The 19,545-nt window shown below is 56.4% G+C and overlaps 1 protein-coding gene across 1 annotated transcript in view; it reads right to left on the reverse strand.

Moving 5' to 3' along the window:
* ALX3 (ALX homeobox 3) overlaps positions 1-12,770 on the reverse strand; it is a 14,868-nt gene extending 2,098 nt beyond the window's left edge. The window contains exons 1-3 of the mRNA XM_077765619.1: positions 12,705-12,770; positions 7,304-7,574; positions 2,160-2,476 (exon numbers count right to left, since the gene is read on the reverse strand). Coding sequence (XP_077621745.1) covers positions 2,160-2,476; positions 7,304-7,574; positions 12,705-12,770 — 654 coding nt within the window. The remainder of the gene's footprint in view (positions 1-2,159; positions 2,477-7,303; positions 7,575-12,704) is intronic.
* Positions 12,771-19,545: the final 6,775 nt, after the last annotated feature.

The raw sequence follows: 19,545 nt of genomic DNA on the forward strand, positions 1-19,545 counted from the left end.
GACTCTTCTGCCACAAACACACACGTACATCTCCACTGGCCTCGTGTGATGCCTGGCCTCTCTCTCGTACTTACCACACCCCATTACCATTATCCATTTTGTAATCTGTGTCTCCCAGTCATTTGTGAGCTCTTGGCAGGTGAGGGTGGCCTGGGTGCTGTGCACATGTGTGTACATATCTGTGATGAATTTGCCGTTTGGCATGTGCCCTATGACTGTTACATTTATGTGTACCAGTGCGTGCCTTTTGTACTTCTATCGTTTACCAAACGTTTGCATGTCAGGCTCTGGGCTAGATGTTGGCAATGTCGAAACGAAACGAAACCAAACCATCCTCTTGCTTTTCAGGACTCTATCTGGGAGTACAACAAAAGCTGTGTGTGTGTGTGTGTGTGTGTGTGTGTGTGTGTGTNCTCCTACTCATGAAAGCAGGTGAAGCCATGACAGTGAAGAAGCTCGGCATACCCCAGCCCCCTAACCCCCAGATACAGAGGTCCCGCAGCAGACCTGGGGCAAGGTCAGGGATGGACCATCCCACCTGCCCGGCTGCCTGGCCTCGCTTTCTCCACTCTCCCTCCCCTGCGGGCAAATGAAGGAGTTGAGCTGGTGAAGCTGATTGCTCTCCTGGGAATTCTTCCCCATCATCCCCTGTTATTTCCAGAAGCCCCACTCCGGCCAAGCCCTCTGCATTGTCCTTATGGTTGTTGCTGTCCATGGGGCAGGGCCTACGGGGAGGTGTCACATTCCTATCAGAGAAAAGAGCCCTACTCTCAGGCCTCAACCCTTCGGGAAGCTTTGGGACTGGGAGCCTTGCAGCCACCACGCTCACGACCCCATCAGGGTAGAAAAGGCCTGGCAGAGGAGCAAGAGGGTGAGCTCGCCTTCGAGGCAGTTCCACAGTGACAGCGATTCAGACCCCACCCGAGAGGCTCACTGAGGGCCTGGAGACTCAATGTTCCGGACGTCCCTGGCTCATGGACTCTTATGGGCTCTTGTAAATGTTTGGTCTCTCACCCTGATGGCCTCAGGCCCTGGGGAACCCTGGGAGGACAGTCCTAAGAGTCTGTTTTGGGGGAGGATCCAGCCGAGAAGGGGAAACAACTCAAGCCCCTCGGGTCCGGCTCTGCATCCAGCTGTAGGGCCTTCTTGGCCAGAGGGCGGCTGGCCTGTTGGTGGACTGACCTGCGGGTCCCCACATTCCACCAGAGCAGGGCCCTACCCTGGGACCCTCAGGCAGAGTACCTTGAGAGGCTCCATACAGGGTGTGCTAGGTGTGAGCTTTGTCCCTATGGAGTCTCCTCCGTGGGGGGAGAGAGAATGCCCTCTGCCTAGAGGGGACGCCCTCACCTCTCCCGAAAAGCCCACATCCCACTCCTCTCCCAGTGCCTCCTGCTTGGCTTCGGGGAGCCTGGCGTGTGTCACGCAAGTTCAAAACAAGGCAGCGACTGTCTTCCTCTTGGGCCCGGCTTTTACTGAAGCCTCCTTTCCACCCCCACCCCCTGCGTCCCTCCTTCATGTTCTTTCTCGCTCCCAACATGTCTTGGACACAGACTTCCCTTCTCCCTTTCCCCTGTTCCCAGCATCTGTCCCTCCCCTCGCACCCCTGCTACTTGCAGCTGGCCACAGCCCCATCCAGGAAGCCATGGGGCCTGATCTCTGCTGCGGAGTTTTGTCGGGTGGGGAAGGGTCCCCGGCCAGGCTCTCCTGGCTAGGGCCTGGGAGCTGGCAGGACTGACGGTTGCTGGCTCAAGATGGCTTTGAGCCTGAGACCCCCCTCCCACCCCAGCGGGGACCCTCCAACCTCAGGAGCAGCCCTGATGGATGTTAGCATTTCATGGCTTCCAAAATGCTGTCACATCTGCAGTCCTCAAAGACTCCCTAAGGAGGGAAAGTGAGACTGTGCCATCCCATGGCATGCCCCAGTCACCTAGAAAATGCCAGAGCTGGACTCCCACACAGGTCTCTTGACTCCAAGAGGCTACCACCCCCATGAGGCATAGGCTTGAACTTGGACTGCAAGCCTGTGGCTGCAGCAGAGCTGGGCATGGAGGGGGAGCCCAGGCCGGGCAGGGGGGGCAGGCACCTGGGAAAGGGCCCATGGTCGGGGGTGGGGGGGATGTAGAGGCAGCCAGAGAGGCTCATGTCCGGAGTGCCCTCACCTGTACCCGGGCCTCAGTGAGGTCCGTGCGCAGAGCCAGCTGCTCCCGGGCATACACATCAGGGTAGTGGGTTTTCTGGAAGACTTTCTCCAGCTCCTCCAGCTGGAATGTGCTGAAGGTCGTGCGGTTACGGCGTTTCTTGCTCTTGTTCTTGGCCAACTCCATGGAGTCAGGGAGTCCCGGGGACAGAGGGACACGCAGGCTGGCCAGACAAGGGCCTGGGGAGCCTTGCAGGTTAGAGGGCCCGTCCCTGGGGCCCCCTCGGCAGTCCAAGGGCAGCTGGGGAAAGCTGGCAGCTTTGGAGGCCTTCTCCTCAGCTGCAATGGAAAACACAAAAAGGAGGATGGAAACCGAACCAGGGGGTTTTGTGGGTGGATTGGGGGAGGGGGAAGAACATTGAGCTTCAGTCCCCGCCTTTCTCTTCCCTGTCCCAGCAGCCACCCTCCATGGGAGCCTGGCATTCGGAGGCCTGTTTGCGGAGCCTCCAGCTGGGGAGGGGGCCCTAGGGGACCATGTGCTCTGTGGTCTGGGCAGATCTGCTGGGGCTGGAGGAGGGTTCATTTCAGGGAAGTGCTTTGTGGTGTGTCCCACAGGGTGTGGAGGTGCCAGGATTGGCTCCGTGGCGAGNCTGCCCCTGCCAGGAAGTGCCTCCTTGTCCCTGACTGTGGGCCTCAGTTCCCAGGTCCTCATGGCCATGCATCAGGACCCAGGACCAGGCAGGCAACGGACAGGGATACTCAGGTCACCCACTGTTGGCTGGTCTGGCTGTGCCTCATTCTCTGGACCTCAAGTCTCAGGGCAATGTCAAATCCTCCAGCCCTGGAGTATGAAGGGCAAGATGGGATGAAGAAGCTACCAGAAGGACAGTCTCATGCCTCTGAAAACTGTGATGTTTGGGCAAGGACTTGAGCTGCAGCATCAGAGGGGCAAGAGATAGGCTATGCTCAGAGAAGGAGAGATGGGACCAGGGTCAAAACAGGATTCAGCCCCCAACCCCATCTTTCTGGTTACTGTCTGCCCCCTCCCCTCTCAGCAGTTTCTATTGCCACCCCCCCTCATTGCCCTTGCTTAGCAAGGGGGGGGTTAGGTCCTTGACTGCAGCTGGGCCCAGCTTCCAGCCGTCCCACTCTGGCACGCTGGCCCTCGCTCAGGAAGCTCGGTGGGGCCCTGTGACAACCCGGGCCTGGGAAAAATAGGTCACTTCTGACGCCCCGCCCTCTCCTCTGGCGAGGCCCCCGGCAGCGCCGCCCTGAAGCCTCTCCCGGCCAGTCCTCCCATCAGGACTCCAGGGGCGCCGCCACAGAGACGCCCCACTGACTCACACAGCCCTGCCCTGGCCCTGGCCCATCCCCAACAGGGGCCTGGGCCCCAGCAGGCCAGCGAGCTGGCACCCAAGACAGTTTCTTCCTTGGGACTTGGTGTCAGGATCGCAGCTGTCATCGGGAAGGAGGGGACCAGGGAGAAGGGCTTCTCGGGTTCTGGCTCCCTGGCTGCCTTATGGAGGACAAGTGGGGCAAGGTCCCCCTCAGCTGGAAGGCGTTGGGTGACCCCCCAGGACCAGGCAGGCTGGGCAGTAAGCTCCATGTCACGAGGGCTGCCCTCGGGGCTGTGCACGGCAACAGCCCAGGCACCAGGTTCACAACTCAAGTGCAGCTGAGGGGAGAAGGCGCTCCTGCCACTGACTTCCATTCTTAGGCAACACGTTTTGGTTCTAGAGGGAGCTGCACGCCCGCTGAGGACTCATGGAAGCTGAACCAAATAACTGAAAATGGTCAGGGAGACGGGGGAACTAACAGTTTAGGGGGCGCCCCACATATAACAGCTTTGAGAGGCTTGGACTCCTGGGTTCAGAGAGAGGTCCTGCTGGACTCCAGGGGAAAAAGGATGACAGTGGCTAAGGGATGGGGGCCAAGGGAGCACTGACATCACTGCAGAGCGCTCCCCAAAGCTCTGGAGCCTGCTGATCTGGTTCTTGAGCCCACATCTGTCCTAACAGGATCTGCCCAGAGGAAGTGACAAGCTCTGGGCTCTGAGCTACCTGAGTAAGAGGCACAGAGTGCAGCAGGACTTTCCAGAATAGCCACCAAAAAGGGGGGCCAACAAGCCTGCTGGCCTCTGCCGCCCTCCCATGCCTGCCCATTCTATGCCCTCCCAAGGGACGAGAGCACTTCTCCCCTCCTCATTGCCATTGCCCTGAAACCTCCAACTGCCTGGAGGGCTCCAGGGAGAAGCAGGCATCCCCCTCCTGGGAGGAGCAGAGGCACACCTCACAAAATACGTCCTGAAGGGCAAAGCCCAGTGCTTTGGTGGAGGTGGCCGTCATGGAGAAGTGGAGGTGCGATCAATGAAAGGCAGAAGTGGAGGAAAGGCAGAAGTTTGGGAAGCCAGCAGTTTGAATTTGAGCTTGTAAAGAGGGTGCATGCACCCACAGCGCCCTGCACTTTCAAGGTGTGTGCGCTGTGTATAGGGTTCGCGTGCACCTGGTGGGGACACCATGCGTTTAAAGAGGGCCTGTTCATGGTGGAGACTGGTGTCCCTCCTGGGGCTCAGCACCAGGTGCCCACAGCCTGCACGACCACAGCACCGCAGCAGAAGTCTGTCGCGCCTGAAAGACAGGAGCCCGGACAAAACTTTTCTCTGAGGCAGCGACGGTGCTCGGTCCCTGACTCAGCTCTCACGCCCGCGGCTCGCCCCCACCCTGAGGGCAGCCAGAGGCCCTGCTAGCAGCTGTCTCAAAGCCAGGGCAGCAGCTCGGGAGCAGGACCCTTTGGGACGCCAATCGGGAGCCCCAGTGCCCCCCCCGCCCCCCCAGAGAGTGTCCTCGGAGGCCGCAGGGCCAACCATCCGGCTTGCAGCTTCCGTGGGAGCCTTCGTCCGAGCTGCCGTTTCCCACGCGATCCGCAGAGCTAGCCAAGGCCTGGGCTCTCGAAGCGCCGGCCGATAACCTGAAGCCACGATGGACAAGAACGCCATGCGCTGGACCCCAGCGGGGCCTTGGCGCTCTCGAGAGTTTCCAGCTTTGGCGTAGGGGCCTCGGCCGGTGACCAATAATTTGGAATCCTTGAGGTCTGCAGTGGGTCTGATGAGCAAGACCCTCCGGTTACCACCGCCTCGGAGGCTCAGGGCCTCCGAGGCGGTGGGCGCAGTCCCAGGTCAGGTCAGAGAGCCGAGCCAGGGGCGGCCTGGGCGCAGCAGGAAGGGACGGCGGGGCACTGCTCCGGCCCCCTGAGCAGCCGCGCGCGCCGCGCTCCGAGGGTGGCTGGCACCGCCAGTACGCGGCCCGGCCGGGGTTCAGGGCAGGGCCAGGCGCTCTCCGTCAAGGGTGCCGCGAAGACAGGAGAGAAGCGCCAGCCTCTGGAGCGCGCGACTGCCCCGCCTCGGCAAAGATCGCGCCGCAGATGGGGCGCAGCTGCGCGCTCACTGGACTGAACTGGAAACGCTCGCAGCCCGTCACTTTAGACGCCGAGAGGTAAGGTGGGTTCCCGCATTACCACCACTTCCCACCTCGTAGACTGTGCGGCCCTAGTNCCCGGGAGGCGCGCGGCGGCCGAGGTCCCAGGCTCAGCTCGCACGCGCTGCGCCTGTTTTTCGTTTGGCCTGTCGTCCGCTCAACCCGTATCGTCAATTTTCTTCTCCCACTCGATCTCGTTTTGCCGTTTTCTGCTCTTTGAGGCCGTCCTTTTTTCTCCCCTTTCATTTTTTCCCTCCTCCTACTCTGTTCGTCCTTTCCCTCCTTCTCCATGTACCCGCTTCGTTCGACCGTTCGATCCTCCGCTTGCTTTTTCTTCTCTTTCCGTTCGCTCTCCGTCTGTTTCTTAACGTCCTGCCTCGCTTGCCGACCGTCGTTGACCTCTCCTTCTCGCCTCTCTGCTCCATGGGCGTGTTCAGTTTTCCCTCTTTTTGGTCGTTGTTAACACTCTTCGGTTTTACTTCCGCGCATTTCGTTGTTGACGCCCCCNCAACTGCTTCTCATTAAGTCCCAACTGTGGTTTTTATCAGGAGAGACTCTTTCAAAGGGCACAGACACGGAGCTCCGCGGACTCGCTCATTTCCTCCGCTGACCCCCACACACCTCCCCGCCCTCCCCTACACATTCCCGTTGCCCCGGCTGAGCGAAGGCCTGAGCTGCCTGGCCACTCCGCGGAGACGCGCGAGGCGCCAGCCGGGTGGAGGCGGGTTGGGGCCGATCTCAGAGGCTCCAACCCTGGGTCTTCGGTGCGGGCTGCGGCAGCGCAGATGGGCGAACGCCCAGACTCCTGCAGGTCAGTCGGTGCAGCGGGTGGCGGCGGGGCTGCGGGCCCGCGTTGCAGGCCCCGGAGTTCAGGCGCGTACTCGGTCCGTCTGGCCTGGCGCGTGGGGCACCGGCCCCGGAGCCCGAGGAGCCCAGGGGAGAGGCCCGCCGGGCTACTGTCGACGGCCCCGGCGGTGACGATCCAGTGCGAGGAAGCCAAGGCTGCGAGAAGGGCGGCCGTCCCCGTGCATAACGACGGGGAGGCCAGGTTGGTCTGAGAAATAAGAACACGGTTGTTCCGTACTGAGAACGGCCCCGGCACTGCGGGAACAGCCGCGGCCGCGCCGCCACCAGCCTCCCGCGCAGGCAGCGCCTTCCCTTCGGAGGCTGGGCCTGGGAGGAGAAGCCGGCGGAGGCAAGGCCGCAGCCCCCGGGAGCCCTGTTTGGCCACTCTAGGTCGGGGCCCGAGCTCAGGGCCCTGAACGGACCCCAGACACAAAAGCCGAGCTTCTCTCCCCGCTTCGGGACCCAGGGTTCAGTGTGCGGCCCAGGCCCCGCGCCCGGTCCCGGCTTCTGGGTCAGTGGCAGTTCCGGGCCAACTCCGGCCAAGCGGGGTTTCTCCTTCCCGCCTCGGGTCGCCTTCGGGCCCGACTGGGCCGGGGTGGGGTGGGGGGGACCGTCGCAGCTCCACCCTGGAGCGCCCTCCCCCTCCCCTTCCCGCCACCGGAGGCTTGAGTGGCCGCGCTGCCTTTGCCCGGCCTGGACCAGCGCCGGCGGGGCTTCTGAGGCACCCGCGGCGACGACGGGCTAGAGGGTCAAAAAAGTTGAGAGCGGGGCGAGCAGGCGAGGGACAGAGAAGGGAAGGGTAGGAGAGCGGGTCGGGGCTGAGCGCTACGCCCGCGCCGCGCGTTACCTTCCGCGGGGCCCTCGTAGAAGTGGCTGCCGTTGAGCGCCGGGCCGGGCCCGAGGTCCTGCAGGTACTTCGCGGGCGGCTTGGCCGGCTCTGGGAGGTAGGGCTCCAGGGGCCCGCAGGCCGGAAAACGGGTCGGGCGCGGGCTGCGGGGGNCGCGCCGCGGGGGGGCGGGGGACAGGGGAGGGGGCCGCGCCTCTGACTTAATGCTGGAACCATCCACGTCACGTGCAGCCCCGCGCGGGTTAACCCCTCGGAGCCCGGGAGCCCCCTGCTGCACCCCAGCCCCCGTATCGGAGGCAGTTAGAGCACAGGGTGGAAGCCACCTTCTCGCGACGGCAGGGTCCCTTTTGACTGCACATCTTGGTGAGTCCCTTGCTCCGGAGCAGCACCCTTGGTCCAGATACCCAGCCTGGAGGCTCTTGCCCCTTAGGGCGCGAGGCAGCTGGGGGCAGAGCCTCCGCGCCCAGGGAACACTTTTAGGCCTGGGCTCCTGACCGAAGCCTGGCATAAGGGCGGGGTGGGGGAGGGGCTGAGCTGGGCCTTTAACCCAAGTCTTTGCTAGGAGCTGGACAAACGTTGCCTCCAGCAAAAACACCTCCCTGGAGATTCCTTGTACCTCACAGGGGCGGGAGCCCTTGAGAGAGATGTGTGGAAACAGCACTAATCCGGAAAGGGGGCTGGGAAGCTTGGGCCCGGGCACTATCTTTCCATTAGCTGCAGGGTCTTGAACTGTCACTAGTATCCTCATCTGACTCGAGGCTGGAGCGAGTCAATCCTTAGAGCTTTTCTATGTATTTCTGGTGGGTCTGAGAGGCAGAAGCAGGGCCAGAATGGACAGGGACGACTTGCAGGGGCAGACTGAGCAGGGTTCAGCAGAGGTTGCATTCGGAGCAGGTGGAGGAGCACCTGGAAGGCTTGGGGTTTGAACGCGCGGCATGGAGTGAATGCCTTTCAAATGATCTGGAAGTGCCTTGGGGAACCACTGGGGAAAGGCTGGCCGTTGCCCAGACCTCAGGGCCCTGCTGCCCCAGGCCTGCCATTTTGCAGGGAGGTCAGGGTAGGGTGGCATGTTCTAGAAAGTTGAGACTCCCAGCCAAAAGGAAGCACAGGACTAGCAAAGTAGCTTGGAATTTCTGAGACGAGAAACAACCCCCACCCTAAGATCTGGGAAGAAATTCCTGAGGACCCTGGGACCCTGCTCGCTTGTGTGGATTGAGGAGTCCCCAAGTCTGGGTTACACTTCCTTTTATTTTCAGTACCTCCAGAGACTAGTGAGAGGGGTGGGGAGTCAAACATCATTTGTATTTCATTTGAATTCTCAATTTTTAAAGGAATCCAAGAGGCATGGTGTGAACACCTCCCTCTTCCGCTGGGGGCTTAGAGGGGGTTTCTTGGCTGTCCTCAGCCTGAGTTGGGCTGTAAATCAAGGCCAAACAGGAACCAGAAGCCTTGCATCTCACAAGTAGTCATTAAGCCATTATTAAACATACCGTAACTTCTCTGAAGCCTTATTGGTTTAAACACCACATTGGAGGCATTATGGCCATTAGGGCCCCTAATCACAGACTGCAGGCTGGGGCAGTAAGATGGGAGCACCTGGGGCTGGTATTTCCAGCCAAGCTGAGGGCGGCTCAGCTCAGAATTAAGCTTCCTCTCTGGCCTCGCCAGGGGGATCCATTCTTTAGGACCCAGTGGATCCCAGCTCTGAGCAGTCAGTTTGCATGGATCACTTTTGCTCATAAATGAGGACTTTCGATAGTTATTGGGCTAGGGCTGTGGATACTGTCAACTTTTTGGGAGGATGTCAGTGTCAACTCGGGACACCGCTTCTGTTCAACAAAGTCATCAAGCAGCTTATTGTTTGAGATGCGAGTAGGAAATGTAGGACACAGGAAAAATATCACCAACAGTTTAAACAAGGCCACTTGGCTTAAATGCCAGTGTTTTGCCGCAGGTGATAACCTTTCTCAGCCTCAGGTTTCTTGTCATAAAAATGAGCCATGCCCTCAGACAACGAAGGGTCTCTGAGAAGCACTATGTTTTGATTAATTAATGATCGGGGCGCCTGGGTGGCTCAGTCTGTTAAGCGTCCAACTTCGCTCAGGTCATGATCTCATGGTTTGTGGGTTCGATCCCTGCCTTGGGCTCTGTGCTGACAGCCAGCTCAGAGCCTGGAGCCTGTTTCAGATTCTGTGTCTCCCTCTCTCCCTGACCCTCCCCTGCTCATGCTGTCTCTCTCTCTCTCTCTCTCTCTCTCAGAAATAAATAAAAAACATTTAGAAAATTTTTTAAATAAAAAAATTAATGATCAATTAATGGTTGATTAATTACCATTACAATATGATTACCGTTACAATACCCAGAAACTGCAGCCCAGGTTTCTGAGTTCTATCACTGAATTGGCGAAAGGCTCCTGGCCCCAGGCTGAATGGGCTACAGGCTGGGGCCGATCAGAGACACCTAGGGACTCACAGCCCTGTCCAAGCACAGAAAGCCCTCCTGCCGTTCCCTGCTCTCTGAACAGAACCAATTTCCACGCTGCCAGTTGAACTGAGGCAGCAGAGAGCCCCAGCATACATTCAGATTGGACGGGTAGACAGGGGTGCCTCACTGAGAGGCTTTCTCCCAGGATCGTGCAAGACAGGGTACACCTTTCCTGTTCCCCTTTTAAACCACTCGTGCAAACTCTTATCTTTACCTGTATGAGGTCTGGGAAGAGTTTGATGCAGCAGAGGTGCATAGAAAACACAAAACAATGGCACTCTTAGAGACACTTAGTTTTTCTGTCAGGAGGGCTGAGAGGTCCTGGAATCCCACAGGGGCCCTCACTTTACAGATAAAAACAACAGCTAATACATCTTACAGCACGCCAGGCACTATGTGATGTATGCTGTAGACACGGGATTATTCAATCCTCACAACTCCACAAAGCAGGCACAGTTTTTATCCCCATTTTACAGAGAAGAGACTGAGGCCACAGAAGGAGCCATTTGGCCAGAGTGGACACAGCCACCGAGTGGCAGAACCAGAACTTACGCCCAGATCCATCGTCTTCCCCCCACCCCCCCCCAGTGACTCATCATCCCTCAGTCCTTCTTCAGCTCACGTGACAAATCGACAAATCGGAAATCATTCCGGGCACGCCCTCCTTTTCCCAGAGGAAGGTTGGGACTTTTCCCTGAAAAGGAAGTTGAGGCCAGAGTGGATCGGGGACAGAGTTGGTCCAAGGTGGAGCCACACTACTGCCTTCCTGATGGCCTAGGGGCAGTTTATTGAGCCCTGCCTCACCCAGCTGTGGTGGCTGGGACAGTAGATGGACGGTGCTTTCTGCTAAGCTGATAGCAAATGAAGCAGAGCGGCTAACACCTGAGAGGTTTTACGACCCACTGACGCAGCCAGATGTGGGACAGAGTTTTAAGAGAATTTGTGAGGTCCCCCTTTGTGCCGCTTGACAACCAGTTCCCTTATGATAGTGTTTGTCCCTGCTGCAGTATCTACAGACCTTGTGAGATGATCCGATGGGACAGTCCAGATCATTCTAGGTCCCATCATGAAAAAACCACTACCACCACCACCACCACCACCACCCCAAAACAAAAACTTTCCATCTGCTGAGAAAAAGTGCTTTTGAAATCAAAATGAATCATTTGGGGCGCCTGGGTGGCTCAGCCGGCTAAGCGTCCGAGTCTTGATTTTGACTCAGGTCATGCTCTCACGGTCACATTGGGCTCTGGGCTGACAATGTGGAGCCTGCCTGGGATTCTCTCTCTCTCTCTCTCTCTCTCTCTCTCTCTCTCTCCCCCTCCCTCTCTGTCCCCCACCCCCCCATAAATAAACATTAAAAAAATAAAATAAAAAATGCTGCTTACTGGCTATGTCTATGTAGCTGTTCTACATTAGTGTTTAATTCATTCATTCAATAGGAGGACTCACTATGTGACAGGCATTTGTGGGCACTGCCGTATGGATGTGACTCCTGCCCTCATGAAACACACACTTGGCCGGGATGGAAGCGTCTCCCCCACGACGGACACAATCATCATTTGGATGTGAATTAGCACAGGATCTGGTCTCGAGAGCAGAGTTCCTGGCTTCCAGCCTCACGTGTAAGGTCAGTTCTTGCATAAGGGAGCCAGTCCCAAAGACTGCTCTTTGGTTTTGGACCACCCTCAGCCTGCACCACGTGAAGGCCAGTGCCCTTCCCTTTTTCCCCAGTGGCTATCTGAAAGGGCTCGGAACAGCGAGAAAGACGTAAACTCAGATCTGACACATACAAAACTTCCTTCCAGACAGGAAAAACTCTGTGGCTTTGTATTTTTTTCTTCCAAGGGAAGACAGTTGATATTACCCTTGTCCTGTTTAGACTCTGAAATCCTAAATTGATCCCTATGAAAATTCTGGGTTTGGGAGCCTAAGTAGATTGTTTCTCATTAGTGACATTCTCCCTGGAAGGTCAGGCTAAGGAATGGTAAATAAACCCTCAGATCCGGTGCTTCCTCCTCACCCATGATTTTTAAAAGGAAGAAAGAAGGAGGTGGGCAGCTCTGTGCTGTGGATGTACCCAGAATCCTGGGCTGTGGTTCTGACAATCTAGGCTTCAGTCTGTGCTTTGGGGTGAAGTTTCTGGAGAGTGAGGGAGCTGCTTTTTCTCTTCCGTTCATTTGATCGGTTGCGCCAGGAGAGTCAGTTAATCTGCCGGTACCTCTGTTGCTCCCCAGGAAAAGAAGAAGAATATGATTTTGTAGATTTCACTGGAATAAGCGAAACAGTGTTTATACAGATGTTTCTTGAGCCCAACTCCACCCTGAACCTATATTTCTCCACTTTTGCTCTCTGCCCGCCCCTCTGGGGTCAGGGTGGGATGGGGGCAGTGACAGAAAGGTGGAGCTATGTCTAGGATGTGTCGTGAGCGCCTGGTGTGGCCTCGGGTCTGCCTCACTGCCTTTGTGTGGAGGTAAATAGTTCTGTGGCAAGTGCTGGCCATGACCAGGAGAAGTCATTTTGTGGGAGGGTTTCTGATGAACTCATTCTTGGTGTAAAACAGAAGGAGGCAAGTTTGGACTTCTTGGCAGTTCTAATACTTTGGTCAGTTAATATTGTGCGTTCATTTATTCATCCAGCATTAAAAAAATTTTTTTAATGTTTATTTATTTTTGAGAAGGGAGGGAGGGGCAGAGAGAGAGAGGGAGACACAGAATCTGAAGCAGGCTCCAGGCCCTGAGCTGTCAGCACAGAGCCCGACACGGGGCTCGAACTCACAAACTGCAAGATCATGACCTGAGCTGAAGTACGATGCTTAACCGACTGAGCTACCCAGGCGCCCCTCATCCAGCATTTACTGAATGCCTGCCGTGGGCCAGACTTTGGGGCTGCACCGTGAGGACTGAGTCAGGGAACTTACTCCCAGAGCTTTTCCGGGCTGGCAGGAGAGACACAGAGCAAAGGGCACGTAGATCACAGGGGCCATGGTGGCCATGAGACGGGCACCTGTCCTGGCCTGGGGCTGGGGGCAGCTGTACAGGGAGCACTTCCAGGTAGAAAACTGAGTGGGGCTTAGTTGGGGAAGAGGTATGGAGGGGACAGGAAGAGAAGGCATCCAGAGATAGCATCTCAGAGGTGGGGAAAGAGGAAGCCAAGTTGGGGAACTTGGACTTGTAGAATTGCTGGGGCCAGGGCAGGAAGAGTCCAGGCTGACGTGGGAGGAAGAGAGACAAAGGCGGAAGCGTCCACCTCAATCAAGAGGGACCCCAGGGGGGAGGGCAGGGCAGTTCCACGGGCGTCCATTCATGCACAGTGTCTGCCAAGGCCAGCTTCAAGCGCTGGATTTGCAAGTGGGAGACGGGGAGGGGCAAACCCCATGGCCCAGAAGTCCCTCGACTTTCAGGGGGCACAAGGACCCCCACCTGGCAGGCGGGTGGTAAGACAGCATGCAGACACAAAATGGAGGAAAAGAAGCACAGAGCGCATCTGTTTGCTGGGCGCCCCAAGGTGGGGGGTTGGCGGAGGGGCAGGGGGCTGGGAGGCACAGGCTGAGCGCGGCGAGCTGGGCGGTCTCTTGTCGCAGAGTTTTGGCTCTTACCGGGGATGCTGGCCGGGACACCTCTTGAACTCATTTCAGCAGGAAATCCATTGGTTCCAGAGTGTAGATTCCAGATTTGTTGTTTTATAGGGCTAACAAGTATGTAATTATCACATTTGGGGCCCTTCAAAGGGAATGCAAACACACACCACTGAACACCCTTAGCAATGTGAGTGGGACGCATCCCAGAGTTCCGGAAGGCACTCACCACCTTGCCACAGATATACATCCACCAGTACAGTGTCCGCGCCTGCACTGGAGGAAGGCAGAGAGTGAAGTTTGCGAGGGACTGGGAGGAAAGAAAGGACCTCTACCTGGCTTTCTCTGGGGTCACCACGGCAGGAAGAGAGAAGTAGTGGGCCAGGTAATAATGATAATAATAATTAATAATAATAACATCCACCAGTTACAGGATACCTACAATGTGCCAGGAAACAATATCTCATTCATCTTTACGTTGTTACAAAGGTGGCATTCATATTCCCATAGTCAGTTACCCAGCACTGAGTAACACATCACCCAAACCTTGGAGGGCTTAAAGCAACAATAGTCAGTGACTATGGGCCAGGCATTTGGGAGCAGCTTGGCTGAGTGGTGGGTCTTGGGGTGTCTCGTGACCCTCTGCTGGGCCGCAGTGCTCTGAAGGCTTGATGTGGGCTGGAGGATGGATTTCCAGCGTGGCTCGCTCACATAGTTGGTGTTGGCTGTTGATGGGGGGCCTCGGGGCCTCCCCGTGCGGGCCTCTCCATCTGGCTGCTTGGGCGTCCTCACAACGAGGCAGCTGGCTTCCCCCACAGCGAATGATCCAAGAGACCAAGGCGGAGAGGGTGCAGGGCCATTTTTGACCCAGCCTCTGAGCCTACACACCATTACTTTGGCCATCTTGTGCCGGCCACACAGTTCTTCTCAGTTCTGGTTTAGTGTGGGAGAGGCACTCACAAGTGTGGGGCCGTCGTGGAGACTGGCCACCCCAGACTGGGCTCAGAGAACTGCCCACATCCCTCTGCCGTGAAGTGCTGCTGGGATCCCCACTCAAGGAGCCTGACTTCAGAGGCTCTAATGCCACATGTTGGCTCAGAAAGACTGGCTATATCGATGAATTAAGAAGAAGCCCTGATGGGGCAGGGGCGGGAGCCTGGCATGTGAGCAGCAAAGCCCAGTGGCCAGTGAGAGCCACACCCACTGCCTGTCCTGAGGAAGACCGAGGAGGTACGGAAATGGGGACCAGGTGTGCCCTGTTTTTTCTGTAGCCTGAGTGTTCAGCAGTCCCAGGGGCTCCCTCAGTACAGCGAGGTGATCTCGGGTCTCTGCGGGGGCTCTTCCCCCATATGGCTGAAGGTAGGAAGCAGACTCACCTTTCCCCTGAGCGGGTACTACAGTCCCCCATTTGCATTGCTGTCGGCTTAGCAAAGGGAACCCTGGCCTTAGACCTGGAACTGAGCAATCGGGATTGGGAAGGGGGTCAGTACAGCGAGCCCGCTATGAGTTAGGTCTGAACCAGGCACTCCACTGTTTAAAACTGCATACAGCCCACCCAGGAGGTAGATGTTATGATTTGTACTTCACAGATGATAACACAGAACTCTGAGAAGTAAGTTGTCCAGGGGGGTCATACACTTCCTAAATGGTGGAACCAGGAGGGACCCCCAGGCCGGTAGCCTAATCAGCTCCCACGTCTCTGGTGTGCCGTGCTGCCTTGGGTCTTCTCAGACAGATGGAGGGGGCAGGGCGGGCTGTGCTTTCCCCTCAGTCTTTCAGTGTATCTGAGCCTTGGGTGGGACAGAGATGGTGCTGGGCAGAATCGGGGTGGAGGGTGCATTTTTAGCACCCCCATTCCAAATTCTAGGTGGATCCTTCTTACTAGATGTTTTTTTTTTCTCCTGGGGAGACAAGATTTGGACACATGAACAATGACCCAGTGATAGGACAATGTTTGCTAAGTGTGAGACAGGCTGCCGTGGCTGAGGAGCGCACACAGGCAGGAAGGCACCGTGTACCCCAAGTCCCCTCCAGGTGGAGAGGAAAAGTGCCAGGTGGTTGTGAGCACATCCACATCCATCGCTGGACCCCTGGCTGCACAGCCCTGGGGATCAAAGCAAAGGGCCATTGCCCCTTGCAGAGAGTCCTCGGAGAGGTCTGAGCTGCAGCCTGAGAGGACATGAAGGGTCAGCAAACTCTGGACAGATGGACAGGAGGGCAGTTGCTGAGCTCAGGTCAAGTGGTCGAGGGACCAAGGCTGAGCCAAAGTCAATATATATATATATATATATATACATTGAGAGGGACAGTGAGGGAGAGGCAGAGAGAGAGAGGGACAGAGGATCCAAAGTGGGCTCCACGCTAACAGCAGCAAGCCTGATGTGGGGCTTGAACTCATGAACTGTGAGATCATGACCTGAGCTGAAGTTGGACACTCAACCGACTGAGCTACCCAAGTGCCCCAAGCCTACTTCCTTTTAGACAATGGGAGCCATTGGGGAATAGTGAGAAGCATACGAAGGAGACCTGGCCCTTAATGAGCGTTTGGTAAGTGTATGGTTGTTATTTAGCAGGAGAAGGAGAGCTGTGCTTTGGGAAGAGAATCTTGAGCAGAGTAATCATAGTAATGAGGGTACCTAATGTTTATTTAGCAGTTACTATGGGCCAGGCTCTTTAAGTACATTGTCTTATTAATTTAATTTTTTTAATGTTTATTTATTTTTGAGAGAGAGAGAGACAGAGCGTGAGCAGGGAAGGGGCAGAGAGAAAGGGAGACACAAAATCCAAAGCAGGCTCCAGGCTCTGAGCCATCAGCACAGACCTGCTGTGGGGCTCGAACTCACAAACCATGAGATCATGACCTGAGCTGAAGTTGGATGCTTAACCCACTGAGCCACCCAAGCACACCCTCCCCGCATTATCTCCATTTTACAGATGAGAAAACTAGGGCACAGAGAGAGTAAGTCACTTGCCCCAGGTAGCCAGGGGACATGGAGGAAGGGGACACAGTGTGTAAGAGAGTGAGTGGTCCTGCCATGACTAAAGCCTGAACTAGGGTGTGGCTGAGGGGATGAAGAGGGATGGCTGGGAAGAAGAGATAATTAGTGGGAAGAAGTGATAGACAGTATTGTCATGGGGAGGGGGGGTTGGGGCGTACAGATGGCCAGCAGCCCCGAGAATGGGCCCTGCAGAGACAGGGCACAGGGATATGCCTTCAGGGGACATTTTGAACCTCTGAGGCAGATGTCCATCCAGAAAGGGGTCCTTCACTCAGTACACATTGTCAATTGCGAAGTCAGGGCTACTCTCCGGACTTTGGGGCAGAGGGAGGAAGGCTCCAAGTGGACTTCCAGGCTCTGGAATCTTGTGATCGCTGCCATTCTTGTGCCAGCACTGAGCATACCAGGTTCTGAGTGAGAGCGGGGCTGAGAGCTGGCTCTCGTGCCTCTCAGAGAGTGTGGGACCTGGCTGGGAAGCCCTGGAGGGAGTGGAGGTAGAGAGGTAGAGAGCCCAGCCATGGGGTCGGCATGATTCCTGGGAAACAAGCAGGCTGCTTTGGGTGCTGAGTGGGGAACGGTGGGGAGGACCAGGCCTGCGGCTGCTCTGAGCCAACCTGAGTAGGTGTCAAACCCTTGGTCCCTTTAAATGGGTGGGCAGAGCCTGAGCCCCGGACTTCAGGGAAGATGGCTCTCTCCACAGAGGTCCCAAAGCTTGGGATTGAGAGGACAGTGGTGATCGTAGCAGCAGCTCTTGCCTTCGGGGAGTGGGGGTGCTATGCCAGGCCGGGGCTCTGGGGTGAGGGCCTCAGGGGTTGCCGGCCTGCTGTGGGAGCCTCGGGCTCAGTTGGTGGGGTGTGAACATGGCGTGTGCATGTGTGGAGTATGTGTGGCTGGGTCTCCCCGTTCGGGGAGAAGCCTCAAAGCCATGCATCTGCTTTGCGGGGGGTGCGGTGGGGGAGCCTTGCAGCCCTGGATATGGTGGGGTGCATACAGGGGAGGGTGTCTGTAACCACACACAGACCCTGGGACGTCTGGGGAAAAGCAGCTCTGTAGGCACATTCACACCAGATCCATTGGACAAAGAGACCGGATATTTTGCTGTTTGATAAACTTCATAAAACAGTGGAGCTGAGTGATTTTGCTGCTGCCTGAATGGAAGTATTCTAAGAACCCATGCCAAGAAGATAAATAAGGCCGTGGGTCCAGGAGAGGAGCTGAAACAAATGTGCAGCGAGAGGTACATCAAAGTAAAACTAGTTCTCCTGATGACCGGGGAGGGGGGGTTCTGCGTGTGGCCAAGTGTATGCGTGTGCGTGTGTGTGTGTTGGGGCAAATGTTTGGCAGACATGAGCCTACATCGAGGGGCCCCGAGATGTACCCTGGGCTCCTGCCAATCCCTCTGAAGGCAGCCCTCTACACAACAGGCCTGCTCAGGATTTAGTAAGGATTAGGCCCAGCCCTGCTTGGTACAAAGGGAAAGCAGCATTAGCCACTGTTGGATTCTCAGACCCCGCAGTGAGCCAGCTGGGGTTCATTCAGACTGGAGTACCTGCAAGGGGAGGTCGGGAATCCCTCAGGGGGCAGGATGGTCCCATGCTGGCCAGTTGAAAGATTTATTCCGTACTGATGACAGGGGCTACAAGCTTGAGTATAGAAACATCAAGCCTCTCGTGTTTGGTTCCAAACACTTCCAGGGGTGAGGGGGAAATACAGGGGCCATGGAGATGGAACAGAATGCTAGATCTGGAAGGGCATCACCTAAACATCATCTAGTCCAAAGGTTCTCAAAGGAGGGACCTCAGGTGAGCCACAGCGGCAGCATCACGGAACTTGCTAGAAAGGCAGATCATTGGTCCTACTGCAGACCTACGAAGACAGAAAGTCTTGGGGGTGGGGACCAGCGAACTTGAATGTTTTTTTCTGGGTGATCCCAGTGCCATCTACAGATTGAGCATCGCTGACCTAGGCTGTCATCTTCATTTTAAAACAAGGGAAGGGAGGCCTAGAGGGGAAACTTTGCCAAGAGTGTATAGCTAATTAGGACACAGCCACTTCCCTCGTCACCCATATGTTCTCAGCTATTTATTTTGCAAATAACATGGGGGGGTTAATAAATTTTTTCTTAGAGGCAATTGTTATGTGTTTATATATTTTCCATTTGTTAATTAGCTACTTAGATCGGCAGTGTTGCTGGGGCTCCAACCATGGAGTTATTTGCTATAAAGCTCAGGCTCTGGGAAGTGGACTCTCCAGGTGGGCCCCAAGCCCAGGCAGCCAGGCTGAGTTCCCTCAGCTGCCCCCGAGGTCACCAGCACCTTCTTTCCCTGTCTGTCCCCTGATGCTCTCTGTGACTACACCACCAGCCCTGTAAGACTTGCTCTGTGCAGATGTTTTGATCAGTAATCCCTCCCTCAATCTGCCCGGCCTAGTGAGGGTGGACGTGGTGGGATTAGTTTTGCCTACTGGCCTTCGCTGCCTTCCTTTCCTTCCGGCTCTCGCAGTGGGCCCAGCATGTTTCCAATCTTGCCTCAGTGTTTTCCCCAACAGAGTAACGCTTTAATGGGGCAGATTTGTTCTCTGTACGGGAAACATGTGGGCTCCTGTCAGACGCCGCGAGAGTGAGTTGCCCTCCGCCGCAGCCATCTGGTCACCTCTTGGGGCTTCCATCCCTGAGCTCAGGAGAAGGGCAGTTTTCTGGGTCTGGTGGCGTGAGGAGGACTGAGGGACTCTCCGAGCCTTCCGGGTGAGTTACCCTTGTACAAGAGCCGAGCGGTTGCAGACAGTGTGTTTACATCAGCGCAAATTCCCGGGGGGTTCGTGCAAAAATTCTGTTGTGGTCTGAATTCTGACAGTGAAGGAACTGCCGTGTCCAGTGCAAACTGCACTTTAGTGAAGAATTTTAGACAGAAATAGACTGAGGCAGTGGGGGAGAAAGCCGCTCCCTTCCTCCTCCAAAGGCCTAGCTGGAGATGGTTGGCAAGGGGGTGGGGAGCCTTCCCTGGCCCCAAACCTTATTAAATAAACTAAGGCCCTGGCCTCCTGGGAACTTGATTTTCTTTGCCTGAGCCCTGCAATTTCTGAAGCTGGCATTCCTCACCTTCAGAGAGCTGTGACACCTGGGATGGTTTGCCTGTCTCACCAACCTTGTCCTCTGCTTCTCCTGCCCAACAAGAGGTCCATAACCT

This window comes from Crocuta crocuta, unplaced genomic scaffold (assembly GCF_008692635.1).
Source record: "Crocuta crocuta isolate KB4526 unplaced genomic scaffold, BGI_CrCroc_1.0 scaffold274, whole genome shotgun sequence".
NCBI classification, from domain to species: domain Eukaryota; kingdom Metazoa; phylum Chordata; class Mammalia; order Carnivora; family Hyaenidae; genus Crocuta; species Crocuta crocuta.